The sequence below is a fragment of the Ursus arctos genome, unplaced genomic scaffold (genome assembly GCF_023065955.2).
Source record: "Ursus arctos isolate Adak ecotype North America unplaced genomic scaffold, UrsArc2.0 scaffold_22, whole genome shotgun sequence".
Classification (NCBI taxonomy): domain Eukaryota; kingdom Metazoa; phylum Chordata; class Mammalia; order Carnivora; family Ursidae; genus Ursus; species Ursus arctos.
In genome coordinates this window covers 28,295,794-28,311,265 of record NW_026622897.1, presented here as the reverse complement: position 1 = coordinate 28,311,265, position 15,472 = coordinate 28,295,794, and the positions used below count along the sequence as shown (strand labels likewise).

The 15,472-nt window shown below is 37.9% G+C and overlaps 1 protein-coding gene across 1 annotated transcript in view; it reads right to left on the bottom strand.

The window, feature by feature from the left end:
• Positions 1-3,216: 3,216 nt before the first annotated feature.
• The window catches only part of LOC113260169 (beta-galactosidase-1-like protein 3), a 55,265-nt gene continuing 43,009 nt past the window's right edge, over positions 3,217-15,472 (bottom strand). The window contains exons 10-20 of the mRNA XM_057316724.1: positions 15,348-15,432; positions 13,678-13,815; positions 12,948-13,028; positions 12,173-12,279; positions 11,197-11,337; positions 10,804-10,875; positions 10,179-10,257; positions 9,655-9,742; positions 9,236-9,347; positions 3,583-3,699; positions 3,217-3,442 (exon numbers count right to left, since the gene is read on the bottom strand). Of these exons, the coding sequence (XP_057172707.1) occupies positions 3,377-3,442; positions 3,583-3,699; positions 9,236-9,347; positions 9,655-9,742; positions 10,179-10,257; positions 10,804-10,875; positions 11,197-11,337; positions 12,173-12,279; positions 12,948-13,028; positions 13,678-13,815; positions 15,348-15,432 (1,086 nt within the window). The 3' untranslated portion in view covers positions 3,217-3,376. The remainder of the gene's footprint in view (positions 3,443-3,582; positions 3,700-9,235; positions 9,348-9,654; positions 9,743-10,178; positions 10,258-10,803; positions 10,876-11,196; positions 11,338-12,172; positions 12,280-12,947; positions 13,029-13,677; positions 13,816-15,347; positions 15,433-15,472) is intronic.

Genomic DNA, 15,472 nt, shown 5'->3' with positions numbered 1-15,472 from the left:
TCATGACTTAAATCTTTTATCATTATCAGTAATTGTCTATATCTACTAATGCCTATTATCATTCAGTCTACTTGTCTGATATTATTATGGTTACTCCACCTTTTTCAATAAGAATTTGCATGGTCTGTATATATTTATATTTTTAACTGAGGTATAGTTGACAGGTTTTATATTAGTCTCAGGTGGATAACACAGTGATTCAACAATTATATACATTACAAAATGTTCACTACAATAAGTGTCGTTATTATCCATCACCATACAAAGTTATTATAATATTATTGACTATAATCCCTGTGTTGTACTTTTCATCCCTATGATTTATTTTGTAACTGGAAGATTGTACCTCTTAATTCCCTTTACCTATCTCACCCCATACCCTCACCTCTCCCCCCTCTGGCAACTACCAGTTTGTTCTCTATATTTATGTTTCTGTTTGTTTGTGCATTTGTTTTTTAGATTCCACATATAAGTGAAATCATACGGTATTTGTCTTTCTTTGTCTGACTTCAGTTAGCATAATACACTCTAGGTCTATATATGTTGTCATGAATGGCAAGATTTCAATCGTTTTATGGCTAATACTCCATTGTGCGTGTGTGTGTGTATCGGAATTTCTTTATCCATTCATCTATCCATGGATATTTGAACTGCTTCTATATCTTGGCTATTATAAGTAATGTTGTAATAAACACAAAGGTGCACATATTTTTTTGAATTAGTGTTTTTGTTTTCTTCAGGTAAATACCAAGTAGTGAAATTACTAATCATATGGTATTTCTATTTCACATTTTTTAAGGAACCTCCATACTGTTCTCCATAGTGGCTGCAGGAAATTTACCTTCCCACCAACAATGCATAAAGTTTCCCTTTTCTCCACATCCTCACTGACACTTGTTATTTCTTATTTTTTTTAAAGATTTTATTTATTTATTTGACAGAGAGAGAGACAGCCAGCGAGAGAGGGAACACAAGCAGGGGGAGTGGGAGAGGAAGAAGCAGGCTCCCAGCGGAGCAGGGAGCCCAATGCAGGGCTCGATCCCAGGACCCTGGGATCACGCCCTGAGCCGAAGGCAGACGCTTAACACTGAGCCACCCAGGCGTCCTGCATGGTATGTTTTTTTTTTTTTATTTTAACTTTCTATCATGTTGTGTACTATGTTAAAGGTGTATCTCTTGTAAAACTACAACTTTTACCTTTTAAGGTTTCGTACATTTACAAAATTTACTATGGTTGCTAATGTATTTGTATTTATTTCTACTATCTTAATATATGTTTCCTACTTATTTTTTACTTTATTGTCTAATCCCTTTTACCTTTTACTGGTTAAGTTTTTTAGTTGCTTTTCCCCCCTCATTCTATTTGTCCCCTTTGGGTTTTGTTTTGTTTTGTTTTTTGGAAGTTAGAAGCATTATGTATATTAAACAGTTAAGCTAAATTTATTAACATACATGTTCAACAAAATCTAAAGTTAATATCTGAGCATTACAGAAACCTTAGGTCCCCCCCTTTTTTTTTTGCTATCGCAGCTCTTTCACCATAGATATTTTCTCCTAGTCTTAGAATTTTATACGGATTTTGCCCTCAAATTAGACATTAGTATATTTTTTATTGAATTAATGTTTGTTCACATGTATTTGTATATTCGTCAACATCCTTCCTTTGTTTCACAATTTTTCTTGAATCTCAGACCTTACCACTGGGATCATTTTCTTTCTGCTGACATAACGTTCTTTAGGATATCTTTTCTCCGCTGAGGTTCACTGAGAGACATTAAGCTGTAATTCCCAAAAGATCTATCGTCTGTAATGAATTAACTTTCCAAATATGCATCTATAATATTACAATAAGAAACTAATCCCTGAAAACATTTTCTGTAGGGTGTTATCTTATGGAACCCCAGTTAAGAAAGGCTGCCTCAGAATTCCCTTCAGCACATGGATCTTTTGATGATATAAAATCCTTTGGCCCTTGTTTGTCTGCAAGGTCTATATTTTGTTTTCTTTTGCTTTGTTTTTCTTTAAGGACAGTGTTACTGGGTAAAGAGTTCTAAGCTGTGAGCGCTTTTCTTTAAGCACACTGAAAACATTATATCTTCTGGACAGTATTGTTGCATTCATATTTGCAGTCATAAAAAAATGACATAGGTATGGAGCTGAGGTATAATAACAGAAGAAGAGGTATAAATCAGAGAGACATGTATTCAAACACCTCTTTAAACCTTGGTTTCTCCAACTACAAAGTGGAAAAGCTGCCTAGTTGCTAAAATTAAAAATAACATATATATATTACCTGAAATATAATACACACATATGATCTTCAGAATTATTATTTCTGTTGTTCTCCCTTGGTCTATAGTTTATCCATAGATTTTATGGGTTTGAGCCTATAGCCCCAGAGAATAAAGTTTTATGTAGAAACTGTGTGGATGCATGATACAATTCTCCTTCAGTGAGCCATTCAGACTAATGGGAGAGAAGATCATCTGACTCCTTAGTCTCATCCCAAGCAGGAAGGTTCCTTCTTCCCTTTCAACACCAGATTGTTTGCTAAGTTTGTTGAAGCTCCTAGGCACCATATCTAACTAGGTGATAAGATTTTGTTATACTGCAATGGTTCAAATTTAGGTCAAGTGCTATAATTTTATTATAAAAATTTGATTCATTTCCAGTGGTGTCATTTGAAGAAATTCGTTTGACTAATACTTGTCCACTATCATTAAGAGCCTTGACTGTATCCAGATGGCTGAGGAATAATAAGACACAGAGTGCTCCATGCCAGACTTTGCTGTCATACCTGTCAGAAACAAGCAACCAAATTGCTATACCTTCTCTGATTGCATATGACCCACAAGGTCACCTTGGAGAAACACAGGCTGTAGGGAAATGCCCGAAGACATTGTTCATGGCACCTTGTATTCCCCCCTCCTACACACACACACACACACACACACACACACCAGGAATTTGCCAATCAGCATACATGGTACTTTCTCTGGCATAGAGAAAGCAGTAATCCTTACTCTCTCTTAAGCCAGAGACTCTTTTCTTCCTTCCAAATGAGTATGAAGAGTCAGAAATAAAATTTGTTATTATTTTATTCATATCTGCCTAAAGGCACATTTAATTAGAGAATAAGATTACGCTAAGGATTTAACAAGGCACATCAGTCATTAAAGATTTTGAAGACTTTTTAAAGCCTACAAATCGGCATCACATGGATATACTATAATATTCATAACAATTTCCTTTTTATTTTTTAGGTTAATTTTACATTTTTGCTATTGTAAGCAACACTGATATTCTCAACATAAATCTTTCTACTAAAACAAATGCTTGTAGATTAACAATCCTAGAAATGTGTTATAACACAGTCTTACAGCATGGGTTCATTTGTAGTTCGGATGTATGAACCACTCTTCTTTTTCTCAAACAGGATGATCTAGGGAGAAAAGAAAGGTTGACAGTAAGAAAGGGTAAGCCTATTCAGTACAGGATGAGAAAGACACTGAATTGCATTCTGGGGATGAAGGCAGATCTCAATGTTTATGAAACATAAAAGCAGGGGTAGGGGTGACTCACCTCATTGTCTTCTGGACGAAGCCAAGCACCAGGAAGGTAAAGTGTTTTCTGAGGTCCAATAATTGAATATCGCCCAAGGTTACGTCCATTGACGAACGCAAATCCAGAATTCCAGGTCTGGAAGGAATGGAGTCTTGAGACATAGGAACTGATTCACAATGGCAAGGCAAAACCTAAGGCACTTTTGGGAGTGAGAGCGAGACTCAATGCTTTGTGGCACTGAAAGTGGCAGTGAGTTTAGAACGGGATATTCTAGAAACTCTACTAAGCTGTAGCTGGTCTAGAGATGACAGAGAAAAACATGAACCAAAACTTTAATGCTAATGCTATTGCTGCTCCTGACCCATGATATGTAATGCTATGGTTTTTTAAAAAGCAGTTGCTCTGTTTCCAGAGATAAGTATTAGGTAATAAAGATGAATGCTAATGCTAAGAACAGTTATAAAAGCTATACATTTTTGGGGCGCCTGGGTGGCACAGCGGTTAAGCATCTGCCTTCGGCTCAGGGCGTGATCCTGGCGTTGTGGGATCGAGCCCCACATCAGGCTCCTCCGCTATGAGCCTGCTTCTTCCTCTCCCACTCCCCCTGCTTGTGTTCCCTCTCTCACTGGCTGTCTCTATCTCTGTCAAATAAATAAATAAAATCTTTAAAAAAAAAAAAGCTATACATTTTTAACAATCTGCTTGCAATACAATAATGAGTGACAGGACCAAGATCTAGGCAAAGCAACCTGAAAGACAAGAAGACATTGAGACAGTTTTTCCAATAGAGCCATCTGCTTATTCAGGAAGCGGTGGCTGAGAAGCTGAGCAGAACCTTTTATTGCCTCACAAGTTTAGGAAACAAAAATTGGATACCAAGGAACCTTATTAAATAATGTACATTCTGGATTGTGATCCTGAGGGCCTATACCCAAGGAGAAGAGTGAACTAGAAATAGTCTGGCAATTGTATGAGAGTCTTGATTCAAATTATTTCTGTCCTCATAATTGTAGTAAGGTGATTACTAGTGCAGCTAATGAACTCCAGGTGTGGATGTAAATTCTCTGACATCATCTTAGGCTTTAAGTTATTTCTAGCATTTTTCATATATGATTTCTGGAACTCAAAAAAATCAAGCAGATGGGGGCAAGGAAGACAACATAATTTAAAAAAAGAACCTACAAGGAACAACAGACAATAAAAATAGATGCACAGGTGATGCAGATAATGGATTTATAAGACCCAGGCTTTAAAAGAATTATGCCTATTAAATTAATATGCTCATAGGGATCAAAGACAAGAGCTACAATTTTGACAGAGAAATGGAAACTATAAAAAAGTCTAAAGTTATAGAATGAAAGTTCTAAAATTAAAAAATGTAATACTTAAAATTAAGAATTTAACAGATGTTTCGAATAGCAGATTAGATATAGCTAAATAGAGAATATACCTAAATATAGAATTAGTAAACTGAATAATAAGAAAGAAAGTTTCAAAATCAAGCTCAGAGAAAAGAAGAATGAGAAACACACAAGACAGGAAAAGACAAAAGGAGATATAACAAAATGGTTCTAACATATAAAAGTGGAGTCTCTGAAATGCTCCAGTTAAAAAACAAAGATTGCTGGACATTAAATAAAGTAGTTATATGATATTTATAAGAAAACCATCTAAAATATAAAGGAATTACAAAAATAAAAGAATAACAGAAAATGATAAAAATAGATAAATCTTAAGCAAAAGGTAGTTACTATAGCTCTATTAATACAAGAAAACTTAGACATTAAGGCAAGAAGCACTACTAGAGATAAAGAGGAACATCTCCTGATAATAAAATTCTTAATCTACTCTGAGTGATAATGATATATAGAAAAGCTAAAAGTATAGATTCAGAATATATAAGCAAACTTGATGAAATAACAGGAGAAATAAAATTCATAACCATAATAGAAAATTTTCAAACAATGTTTCAATAGCTAATAGATAAAGCAAATAGGAATCAATAAAAACATAAAACACTCAAAATAAGGCAATTAACAAAGTTGAACTAATTGACATATATAGAATATTGATTTAATACATGTAGAATATACCTATTCTTTCAAGTATACATAATAATCTTTATAACTTTGACCCTATATTGGACTAAATAAGTGTTATATTTTGAAGTTCTCAGACCACAGTGCAGTTAAACAAGAAATTGATAACAAAAAAAATTACTATAACATATCCAAATATTTGGAAATTAAGAAACATGTACACTTTTAAACAATGCAGAGGCCAAAGCAAAAATCATGAGGAAAATTAGAACATATGTGAATTGATTGGTGGTGAAAATAAAACATATAAAAACTTATGGGGTATATATCCAAAATAGGTAATTCCATAGACACAGGGAGAAAATCATTGTTTGTCAGGGGCTGAGGGAAGGGGAAGATGAGGGAAGTAAGTGCTTAATGGGTACAGGGTTTCCTGTTAGAGTTATAAAACTGTTTTGGAACTAAATAGAAAAAAGAGTTGTATTCATTGTAAATGTACCAAATGCCTCTGGATTGTTCACTTTAAAATTATTAATTTTATGTTATTGTAAATTTCACCTCAATAAATTTGAAACTTATGGGATACAACCAAATTCATACTTAAATGAAAAATCACCTAAATTTATATGTTAAAAAAGAATAAAGACTAAAAGTCAGTTATCTAAGCACCCATCTCAAGAAATTATAAAAAGAAAGAAGATAACTCCTAAGATAAAAAGTAGAATAAATAAAATACTTCACACCTTCAGAATGGCTAGTATCAAATAAATAAATAAACAAACAAGATATACCAAGTTGGCAAGGATGTGGAGAAAATGGAACCCTCGTGCACTGTTGGTGGGAATGCAAACTGGCACAGCTACTGTGGAAAATAGTAATGAGGTTCCTCAAAAAATTTAAAATAAGATTACCATATGATCCAATAATTCTACTACTGGTATTTACCCAAAGAAAACAAAAACATTAATTAAAAAAGATATGTGTACCTCTATGTTTATTACAGCATTATTTACATTAGCAAATTTGGAAGCAACGCAAGTGTCCATGGAGAGATGAATGGATAAAGAAGATGTGGGGTGTGTGTATATATATAGAGAGAGAGACGATAGAATATTACTCAGCCACAAAAAATAGTGAAATCTTGCCATTTGCAACAATATGGATGGACCTACAGGGTATAATGCTATGTGAAATAAGTCAGACAGAGAAAGACAAATACCGTATGATTTTACTCATATGTGGAATTCAAGAAACAAAACAAATGAACAAATGAAAAAAGAGACAAGTGAAAAAACAGATTCTTACATACAGAGAACAAGCTAGTGGTTGCCAGAGGGGAGGTGGGTGGAGGGATGGGTGAAATAAATAAAGGAGATTGTGAGTACTCTTATCGTGATGAGCACCAAGAAATTATATAATTGCTGAATCACTATATTGTACACGTGAAACTATTATAACACTGGATGTTAATTAAACTTGAATAAAAAACTTTAAAATGCAAAATAACGGGACTAGGTGATAGGGGAAATTATTAGTATTTAAAAGTTGTGGGGCACACGGGTGACTCAGTCAGTTAAGCATCTGCATTCGGCTCAGGTTATGATCTTGGGGTCCTGGGATTGAGTCCTGTGTCGGGCTCCCTGATCAGCAGAGTCTGCTTTTCTGTCTCCCTCCCCTCTGCCCCTCCTCCCCACTCGTGGTCTATCTCTCTCTCTCAAATAAATAAATAAAATCTTTTTTAAAAAAGTTGAACAATTAATATAATATGTATTAGAAACACATTGAAATATTTAATATATTTTTATTTTAAAATAGCTTCAGATCTATAAAAAATTTGCAAAGATAGTGCAGGATTTCACAAAAGAACAACAACGACAACAAATAATAATAATAATAATAAAGAAAATGGCAGAAATGAAACAGAAAAGAACAATATAGTATGGTAAAAGTTACAGCCAACCATTGATTCTTTGAAAATTAATAACTTGGTAATGTTCTGATGAAACTTATCAAGACAAAAAGAGACATCACTACAGATGATCTAGACATTAAAAATGAACGATGTAAACATAATACATTGAAAATTCAGAGGAAATGAAAAAATTCCCAGAAAAATAAATTTTATGAAAACGAACTTTTAAAGAAACAAAATCTGACTAATACGTTAATCTTGGAGGAATTTAATCCACACTTACAAACTCTCTCACCAAGAAAATATCGGCCCTAAATGGCTCCACTAGTGAAATCTACCAAACATGTAAGAAGTAATACCAGGCTTACACAGACTCTAATTCCCAAATCATTTACGGGGGTCGTAAAACTTGGTACCAAAACATGACAAAGATGTCTCAGTCACAAACATAAACACAAAAGAAGTCTTAATATTTATAATAGCCAAACACTGGAAATAATACAAATGTCTATCAACAGTAGAATGGTTAAATAAAGTATGGTATTTTATGAAATGGAACCCCATACAATATTGAAAATGAATAAATCACCACACCACCACTTAATGGTTGAAGCTTAGCAAAAAAGTAGCCACACAAAAAAAGAAGGCATGGTCTGCAATTCAATTTACATGAAGTAAAAAGGGAAGCACTGAATTGGAGTATTAGAAGTCAAGATAATGGTTCACGTTTAGGGACAAGGGAAAATGGTGATTGGGAGAGATGCTGACAAAATTTTATTTTTTTCATCTCAAAAGAAGTACATGGTGTTCACTTTGTGATAATTTATTGAACTGTGCATTTATTATGTGCATTTATGTCACTATATGTGTTTATACATAAAAAGTTATACAAGGTATAGTATTTTTAAAAAGCAAGTTGCAGCATATAATTTAGGGAATGAACCCATTAGTGTAAAAAGTAATTGTGTATATGTTTAGGCAAAGTTATATATGAAATCCCACAAACTGTTGGTGTCACCAGCCTAACCCCCTGATTTCAGGAAATTTCTAGTAGAAGCTTCTGCCTGTCAATGTTATCTTTTAGGAACTAAACTCTAGTAGAGGCTTCTGCCTAGTTGTCAATTTTACCTTTTAGAAAGAAACTAATGGACTGCTAGAATAGAAAAAGAAACATTTGAGGGCCACACCTGTGCAGATGAACCAGAAAGTGCCAGAAGTGACCTCAGTCTCATGATGATGTTAAAATCCCCTTCTGAATATTTATCCCAAACCCCAATAAAAAGGTCTGCTTTCCCATCTTCAGGGAGACAGGACTTTAGAAATTATGCCCCACAATCTCCTGTTTGTATAAATAAACGACTGGTGAGGCAACTCCATTTCATGTAGTCTGTCTATAACTCACCAAGGAGCAGCCCACTTTGGTCCAGTGCCATAGGTAGTGTTTAGTTCTGAAAAGTAGAAAGGAATTTGGAAGGAGAAATTCCATCATTTGCTCTATCTTATTATTTCAGGTTTTCCACTGTGTTTTGACTTATTATTTTTTAAATAATGATACATCAAGAAGATTGAGAAATGTTGGAAGTCTTGTTAGAAATGAGGAAAAGAAAAACAAGGAAAATGGGGCAGCATTCCCACCAGGAACACTATGGTTTTGCTTTAAGACTCTTTTGAAAAGAAGAGGTGGTTGGGACACCAGAACAGATGAGGGCAGCTCACCTACCGGTAGACTCAGGAAGGTGTCCTTGGGTGAAGAGTCAACATTTAAGGTACCAAGGTAGAAGGCAGGGCCCAAATACCGCTTTGGGACAGGCCTCCAGGTGGCAGAGCGGAGCCTGGAGGAAGAGCAGAGCCTTGAAGAAGAGAAAAGACCACTTCCCCACTCTAGTGCCAACACTGACCCTGGATTTCCCCACCCGGGGACTAGGATTCTGATCCAGGGAGATGTATTAGACTAGAAGCATTAAAATCAGGAGTCAGGAGACTTGTTCTGGGGTTCTAGTCCTGACCCCAAAGCACTCTATAATCCTGGGTAAATCACTTCAGTTCTCTGAATCTTAGCTCTTCATCCGCAAAGTGAAGAGTCTGACATCTATGAGCCCCCTGATCCCTTCAAGTGTTTAGGCATAAGGAGGAACATACCTTTCAAAGAAGCTCATTGTCATTTCCAGAGAATAGATAGCAAAACCATTCAGAGGAACATCATTGATGGCAACTGATCCAGTTAATCCTGCAGGTGAAGGCAGGAAAAAATATGGACAGGGACTGGACATTCTCCAGTGTCTGGGATAAAGAAATGCAGACTATATATGCCTGTGACAAGGAATCAGCCAGGAGGGCAAACACTTGTCTGACCTGCTATGACCAAAGTTTCCTGTGGTATGGTTCCATATTACCAAGAAAGCTTCCCACTTAGTATCAGAACTTTCTTTGAAATTCCCAATGGGAGACTGGGCCCTGCTCTACAATAGGCCAGGGCCCAATCTAACTGTTCTGCTCTTCTACCCAGGAGACCTGGAGAAGGCAGGACAAGGGAGAGGGAGTCTTTGGTCCTGGGACCCAGGCATCTCGCTGCTCAAGGGGATTGTTTTCTCCTCCCAACTGCAACATTGCCTTAATCTTAGGATCCAAGTAACCACAAAGAGAGATTACAGCCTCTTTCCCACCTTTCCGCTGATCTTGAATTTTCCATGAAAAATTGACTCGTCCTCGATTCTCTACCAGGATCCTTAAAAGTTGACATTCCTAAAAAAAAAAAGAAAAAGGAAGAAGGAAGTTGGCATTCCTGCTTGAGATAGACCAGTTCAAAGAGACTACATGGCCTCACAGAGTTTTTAGTCTAGAAGCCATTCTTCTCTCTGAGTCCCAGATGGAAAGATAAGCAAATGGGAGAAAAGGGGGCTCCAGAGCACAGCAGTCCTCTTCTCTCGTGAGGACCCTTTGTGTTCTTGTTCCAAACTCAATCTTCCCTTTTATCTGCTGGTCTGCCTTAGGAAAGGCAGAGAGACTTAGCTGTGTGCCTTTGATCAGAGACCCAACCAAGGGCTGATGATTGACTCAGGGCCTAATGGTGAAATTCCATTTGCACCGAAGCATGTATGCTGCAGCTCTGCTACAGGTGGGCCTGGGAGATGCTGTGACACTTTAGCCCTAAGCACTTGATAGAACTGCAGGTGAGAAGCAATACCAAAGGGCAGTGGCAGAGAAAGGAGGTAGTCCATCTCAGGACCAGGCTATGCTTGCATTTGAGTCAAAGGTCTAGGGCAGCACCCAGACTCTTGAATCACATACCATGATTTCAGGAATATTCAAATTCTCAGTATGATCATCCAGAAGTCCTATACTTATCTCGTTCAAAAACACCTGCAAAAGAAGAGCCAGCATCAGCCTACAGGCCCACCCAAAGGAAGAAGAGAGGCTCTGGATTAGGAAGCAGGTCATTTTGAAGGAAGAGACTAGCCTTGGTGATCACAGATGGCTAGAAGATGAACAGGAAGGACTTCATAGGCTTAAGCTGTGATAAAGCCAAAAACAAGTCTCTTTGGTTTGACTTTATATTCCCAATGCCTCACAAAGAGTAGGTGTTTGAAAATACCACCTAATAGTAAAACTGACCAGTGACTACACTCCCCAATAACAGAGTCAGGTTCTGCTTACCCCCATAGACAGCCTGTTGACACCTACCTGTGCTGTATCTTGAACAGTGGCACAGAGAGAACCTCCAGAGCAGATGGAAGTCTCATAAAGCACGAATCCAAAGGACTGGCCATTCCCACTGTTTATAGGGAGGTTCTCCATGTTGACTGGTCTATTAGATATAACTGGCTATGAGAGAGAGACATGGCAGAAACAGGAGCCAGGGTAATGAGAAGTTGGGATCCTTGTCATTTTTTGTTGTACCTCCTAATGGTCCCCAACAGTTCTTTGGATAAGAAATACTAAAACCAGTGCTCTATGATGATTTGCATCATCTCCACTGACCAGGAAACTCAGGGGATAGTAGGAGCATCACAGAGGGAACAATTGCTATAATCATGAGAATTAATGGAGTGAATAAATTTTATTTTAACACAACTGAAGTCGAACAAGAATTATGCACTAACACAAACACTTAGTTAGCATCTACAATGTGCCAATAACTATATTTATCTAAAACAGTGACAGCAGAGGTGAAACTAATATGAATTCAAGAGTTAACAATTTCAAACAATTTTCACCTTTTTTTCAAAATAGGACAGGTAGTCTAATTTTAAAGGGAGAGTACAGACACATAAAAGTTCAGTGACTTGGCTTATTTGATGGTGAAGAAGAGTCAGAAGCTCAGTTTTATGGGTTCCTGGCTCTCAGTCTTTCCCATATGGATCATGCAGTCCCACCTACGAGCATCTACCAGATGGTCATCTGAGCTGGGAAACAGGATCCTCTAATATCCTGCTTTCCCCACCCCCACTCATTCTTCAAGTTCAAACCCCTTTACAGTCTATCCAGAGAAAAAGTTTGTGGTTCTTACCCCATAGTTCTAAATTTGGACAAAATCTAAAAGATTTATTTTCACCCTTCACAATAAAAAGTCCTTGAAGGAATCTCTACTCTGTGGTCTAAAGCCTCTCCCCCATGCCCCAAAAGCCAACCCCCCATTCCAGTGCCAGATAGTACTCACCTCATTTAAGTACTGTAGGACATCCCACAGTGGCAAGTAAAGGGATGGTTTCACAGAAGGATACTTAGCCTTGGGAGTGAGCTTGGGTAAAGGGGGCAGGGGCATTGCTGAAATGAAAATAAGCCATGGGGCAAGAAGTGCCTGAAATAACTACTGCCTTCTCCAAATTTCCCCATCTCTACCCGTGAACTCTCATATCCCAGAACCAACAAGAGAAATGGGTCCTATCCTAGCATATGTGTATACTTCTCCAAGAGTGATGAGAAACTGGAAATTACTAAATTGGAACAAGTTTTGTATGCTTTTGATAGCTATAGACCTCTATAAAATAATGGTGGTCATATGGACTGAGGGCTCTCAGGGGCAAGAACTCTGACTTGTGCCTTCTGGCAATGCCAGTGCTCACTTTCTAGCACATAGTAGATTATTAACTTTATTTAAATAAATAAAACTAAATAGGATGGCTTTTGCTATTGTATGTGAGGGTACCATGCCATCATACTAAGAGCTCTACAATCAGTAACTTACTTAATCTTCACAGTCATTATAGGAGATGAATATCATTGTCTTCATATTTCAGTGAAGAAACAGGCTTCGGGGGCTTGAAACACTCATGCAAAGCCATTCATCTTTTAAGTGGGAAAACCGGGATTTGAACTTAAGGTTGCCCTTGCCCTTAAGGCTCCAAGCTTCTGCCCATGGGGGAGCCTTCCCTTCCCTCGCCCTTCCACTAATGAGGACAGCCATCCCTCACATTAAAATGATTGCTGAGTACCTAAGACAGATCTAAAGAGTCTCCGAAGCTTGAAGTATTTTTTGGTGTAATCCCCGGACTCTGTCAGCAGGGCGTCATAGTCTGCAAGACACCAGAGTGTTGTCACTGGCCAGCCAATCATCCACAACAGACCCTATTTCAGCACTGCTGGCACGAGATGGGCCAGGGATACCAGAAGGAGATAGAAGACACACCTTCCCCACCTCCTGGACCAGTCCATCCCAGGCTAGTGTGTGTGTGTGTGTGTGTGTGTGTGTGTGTGTGTGTGTGTGTGTGTGGTGGGGGGGAGGGGGGTTATGCCACTCTGGGAACACTTTTCACAACGCTTCCTGGGAATCTGAGGCTGCCAAGACACTGGACTCATTCTTGTTTTACTTTCTAATGGACACCCTTTTCTTCCCTCAATCTGGATTGCCCAGGTGTGCCTATCAGTGCCCACACAGCAATCACCATTTGTATTCTGTGTGTCTTAGAAGGTTCCAGCCAAAGGGTCAGTATATATGATGAGTGCAGCAGGGCTCTAGGTCTGAGGCCCCCCATCTACTGCAATGACAGCCTGCTGGGGGCATTCTGAACATCACAGAAGAAAGGAAAATAGATAGGAATATCCTGAATGCTCAGCATAGATTATGTCAAGAATTCACTGATGCTCAGTACATGGTTTTGGAGCCTCCTCTGTAAAGCTCCAGTACCCCTTATGCTGGGAGGTGACCATACAGCAAGCACTTGCCATAGCTAGTGACAACAGCTCTGTGTATCCCAAAATATGTGGCCCCATTCATGAAACCAAAGTTGGTTCCACCGTGGAACATATATACATTGAAGGAGATCTCAGATGTGATAAATTTGGACACAGTTTCCTCAACATCTGTAGAGGAGAAAGACAAGAACACAGGGAAAATTAAAAATTAAGTCAGAAGTCTCTGGTGAAATCTTATTCTCAACCCCACCCCATGATCAACTTAATTATTTTGTGTTTCAACCTCCACTAAGATTCTAACCAGAAAATAGGTGGAATTGGCCAAAACTATTCCTGGAAACCAAGTCTTGTCAATACAAAAAGCCTTTTTAAAAATTATTTTCCCCAGGGTATGGACATAATTTGGCTCCACGTTATATCTATTAAATAATAGCCTAAGAACCCTTATGTCACTTAAATATCTAATGTTCATAAAATTTTTTGAAATTGTACAAATAATTAGTATAATCTCATTACTCCCTTCTAGGGTAATATATAACCACTGCAATAGTCCACAAGCAGCTGTTCCCAATCTTTAGCCACAGAAACTCTTATTTTTTCACCATGATTTTAACAGGTATGATCAACTTTCCACTGGCCATCATAGGAAGTTGGTTAAAAGGGAGTTAGGTATGGGATTCAATTCTGGCTGTGCTCTTTACTACTTGCATTAACTTGAACAGCCTATTTTTCTCTCAGAGCCTCTGTTTCTTTATCTGTTAAGTGAAAGTCCTAATTCCTACTCCCTCATAGAACTGATGAAAGAATATAGGTAAGAAACATAGCATAGTGCCTGACACGAAAGCGATCAAAAAACTTGTTCGTTGATGGTGGGTTTTGTTTTGCTTTGTTTCAGTCCAAGCAGGCTTTCCTTGGTTACCTGGTATTTTTCATTGGTTTGCTTTACTTCTGGTACAAGTGAGCTTGTTTTCATAATATCGACAGCAAAATATCTTTAGTAGCAAAATACTTTTATTAAGTCAACATCTGCCAGGCACTATTCTGAGTCGTTTACCGCATTTAATCCTCACAAGAACCCTATGAAGTAGGTTACATGGTAATTCCTGTTCTCGGTGAGGACACTGAGACTTAGCAGACAAGCAAAGCTGCCTTGACTCATGCAGCTAGTCATGCAGACTGGCAGAGCTGAGACTGAAATCCCTATCTCCTTGGCTGCAGGATCCATGCTTTCAACCATCATTGCATGCTGTTTCCTGACAATGACTACCACTTAGCTGACAACGCCATAGCAATGGCCTGTGCGTTTACCAGAGATAAAGACTTTTAGCAAATGCATCCCCTTCTTCAGAGATGTTGCCTTTCCAAGACCCTTCCATAACCACCTTGCCTTACCTCTTCAGGCCTGTTCCTGTCTTTTCCATCACTGCACCTGTTTGTTTGCTTCAAAGCACTGGTCAGATGTGGAACCCTTGATTTACTTCTTGATTATCCGTCAACTCTACTAAATAAAGCTCCCTGGGGGTAGGAACCAGGTCATTTTTATTCATCAGTGCACCCTCAAGACTAGCCAAGTCCTTGTACATATAAGTGTTGAATGAATAGTTATGGCTGAATGAGCTAATTAATTAGCAAAGAAATGCATGAATGATCCATGACTCAAGACCACCTCTACTTGGGGTCAAACATTGCAAAACACTTACCCTCAGCATTATTAACCATGTGTTTACCTCCCCACGTGTCAAACCAGCCGACCCAGTATTCCATGACCATAATGGGCTTATTTCTCTAGAAACAAACCAAATCAAATATCAAGTCTGAGAAAATG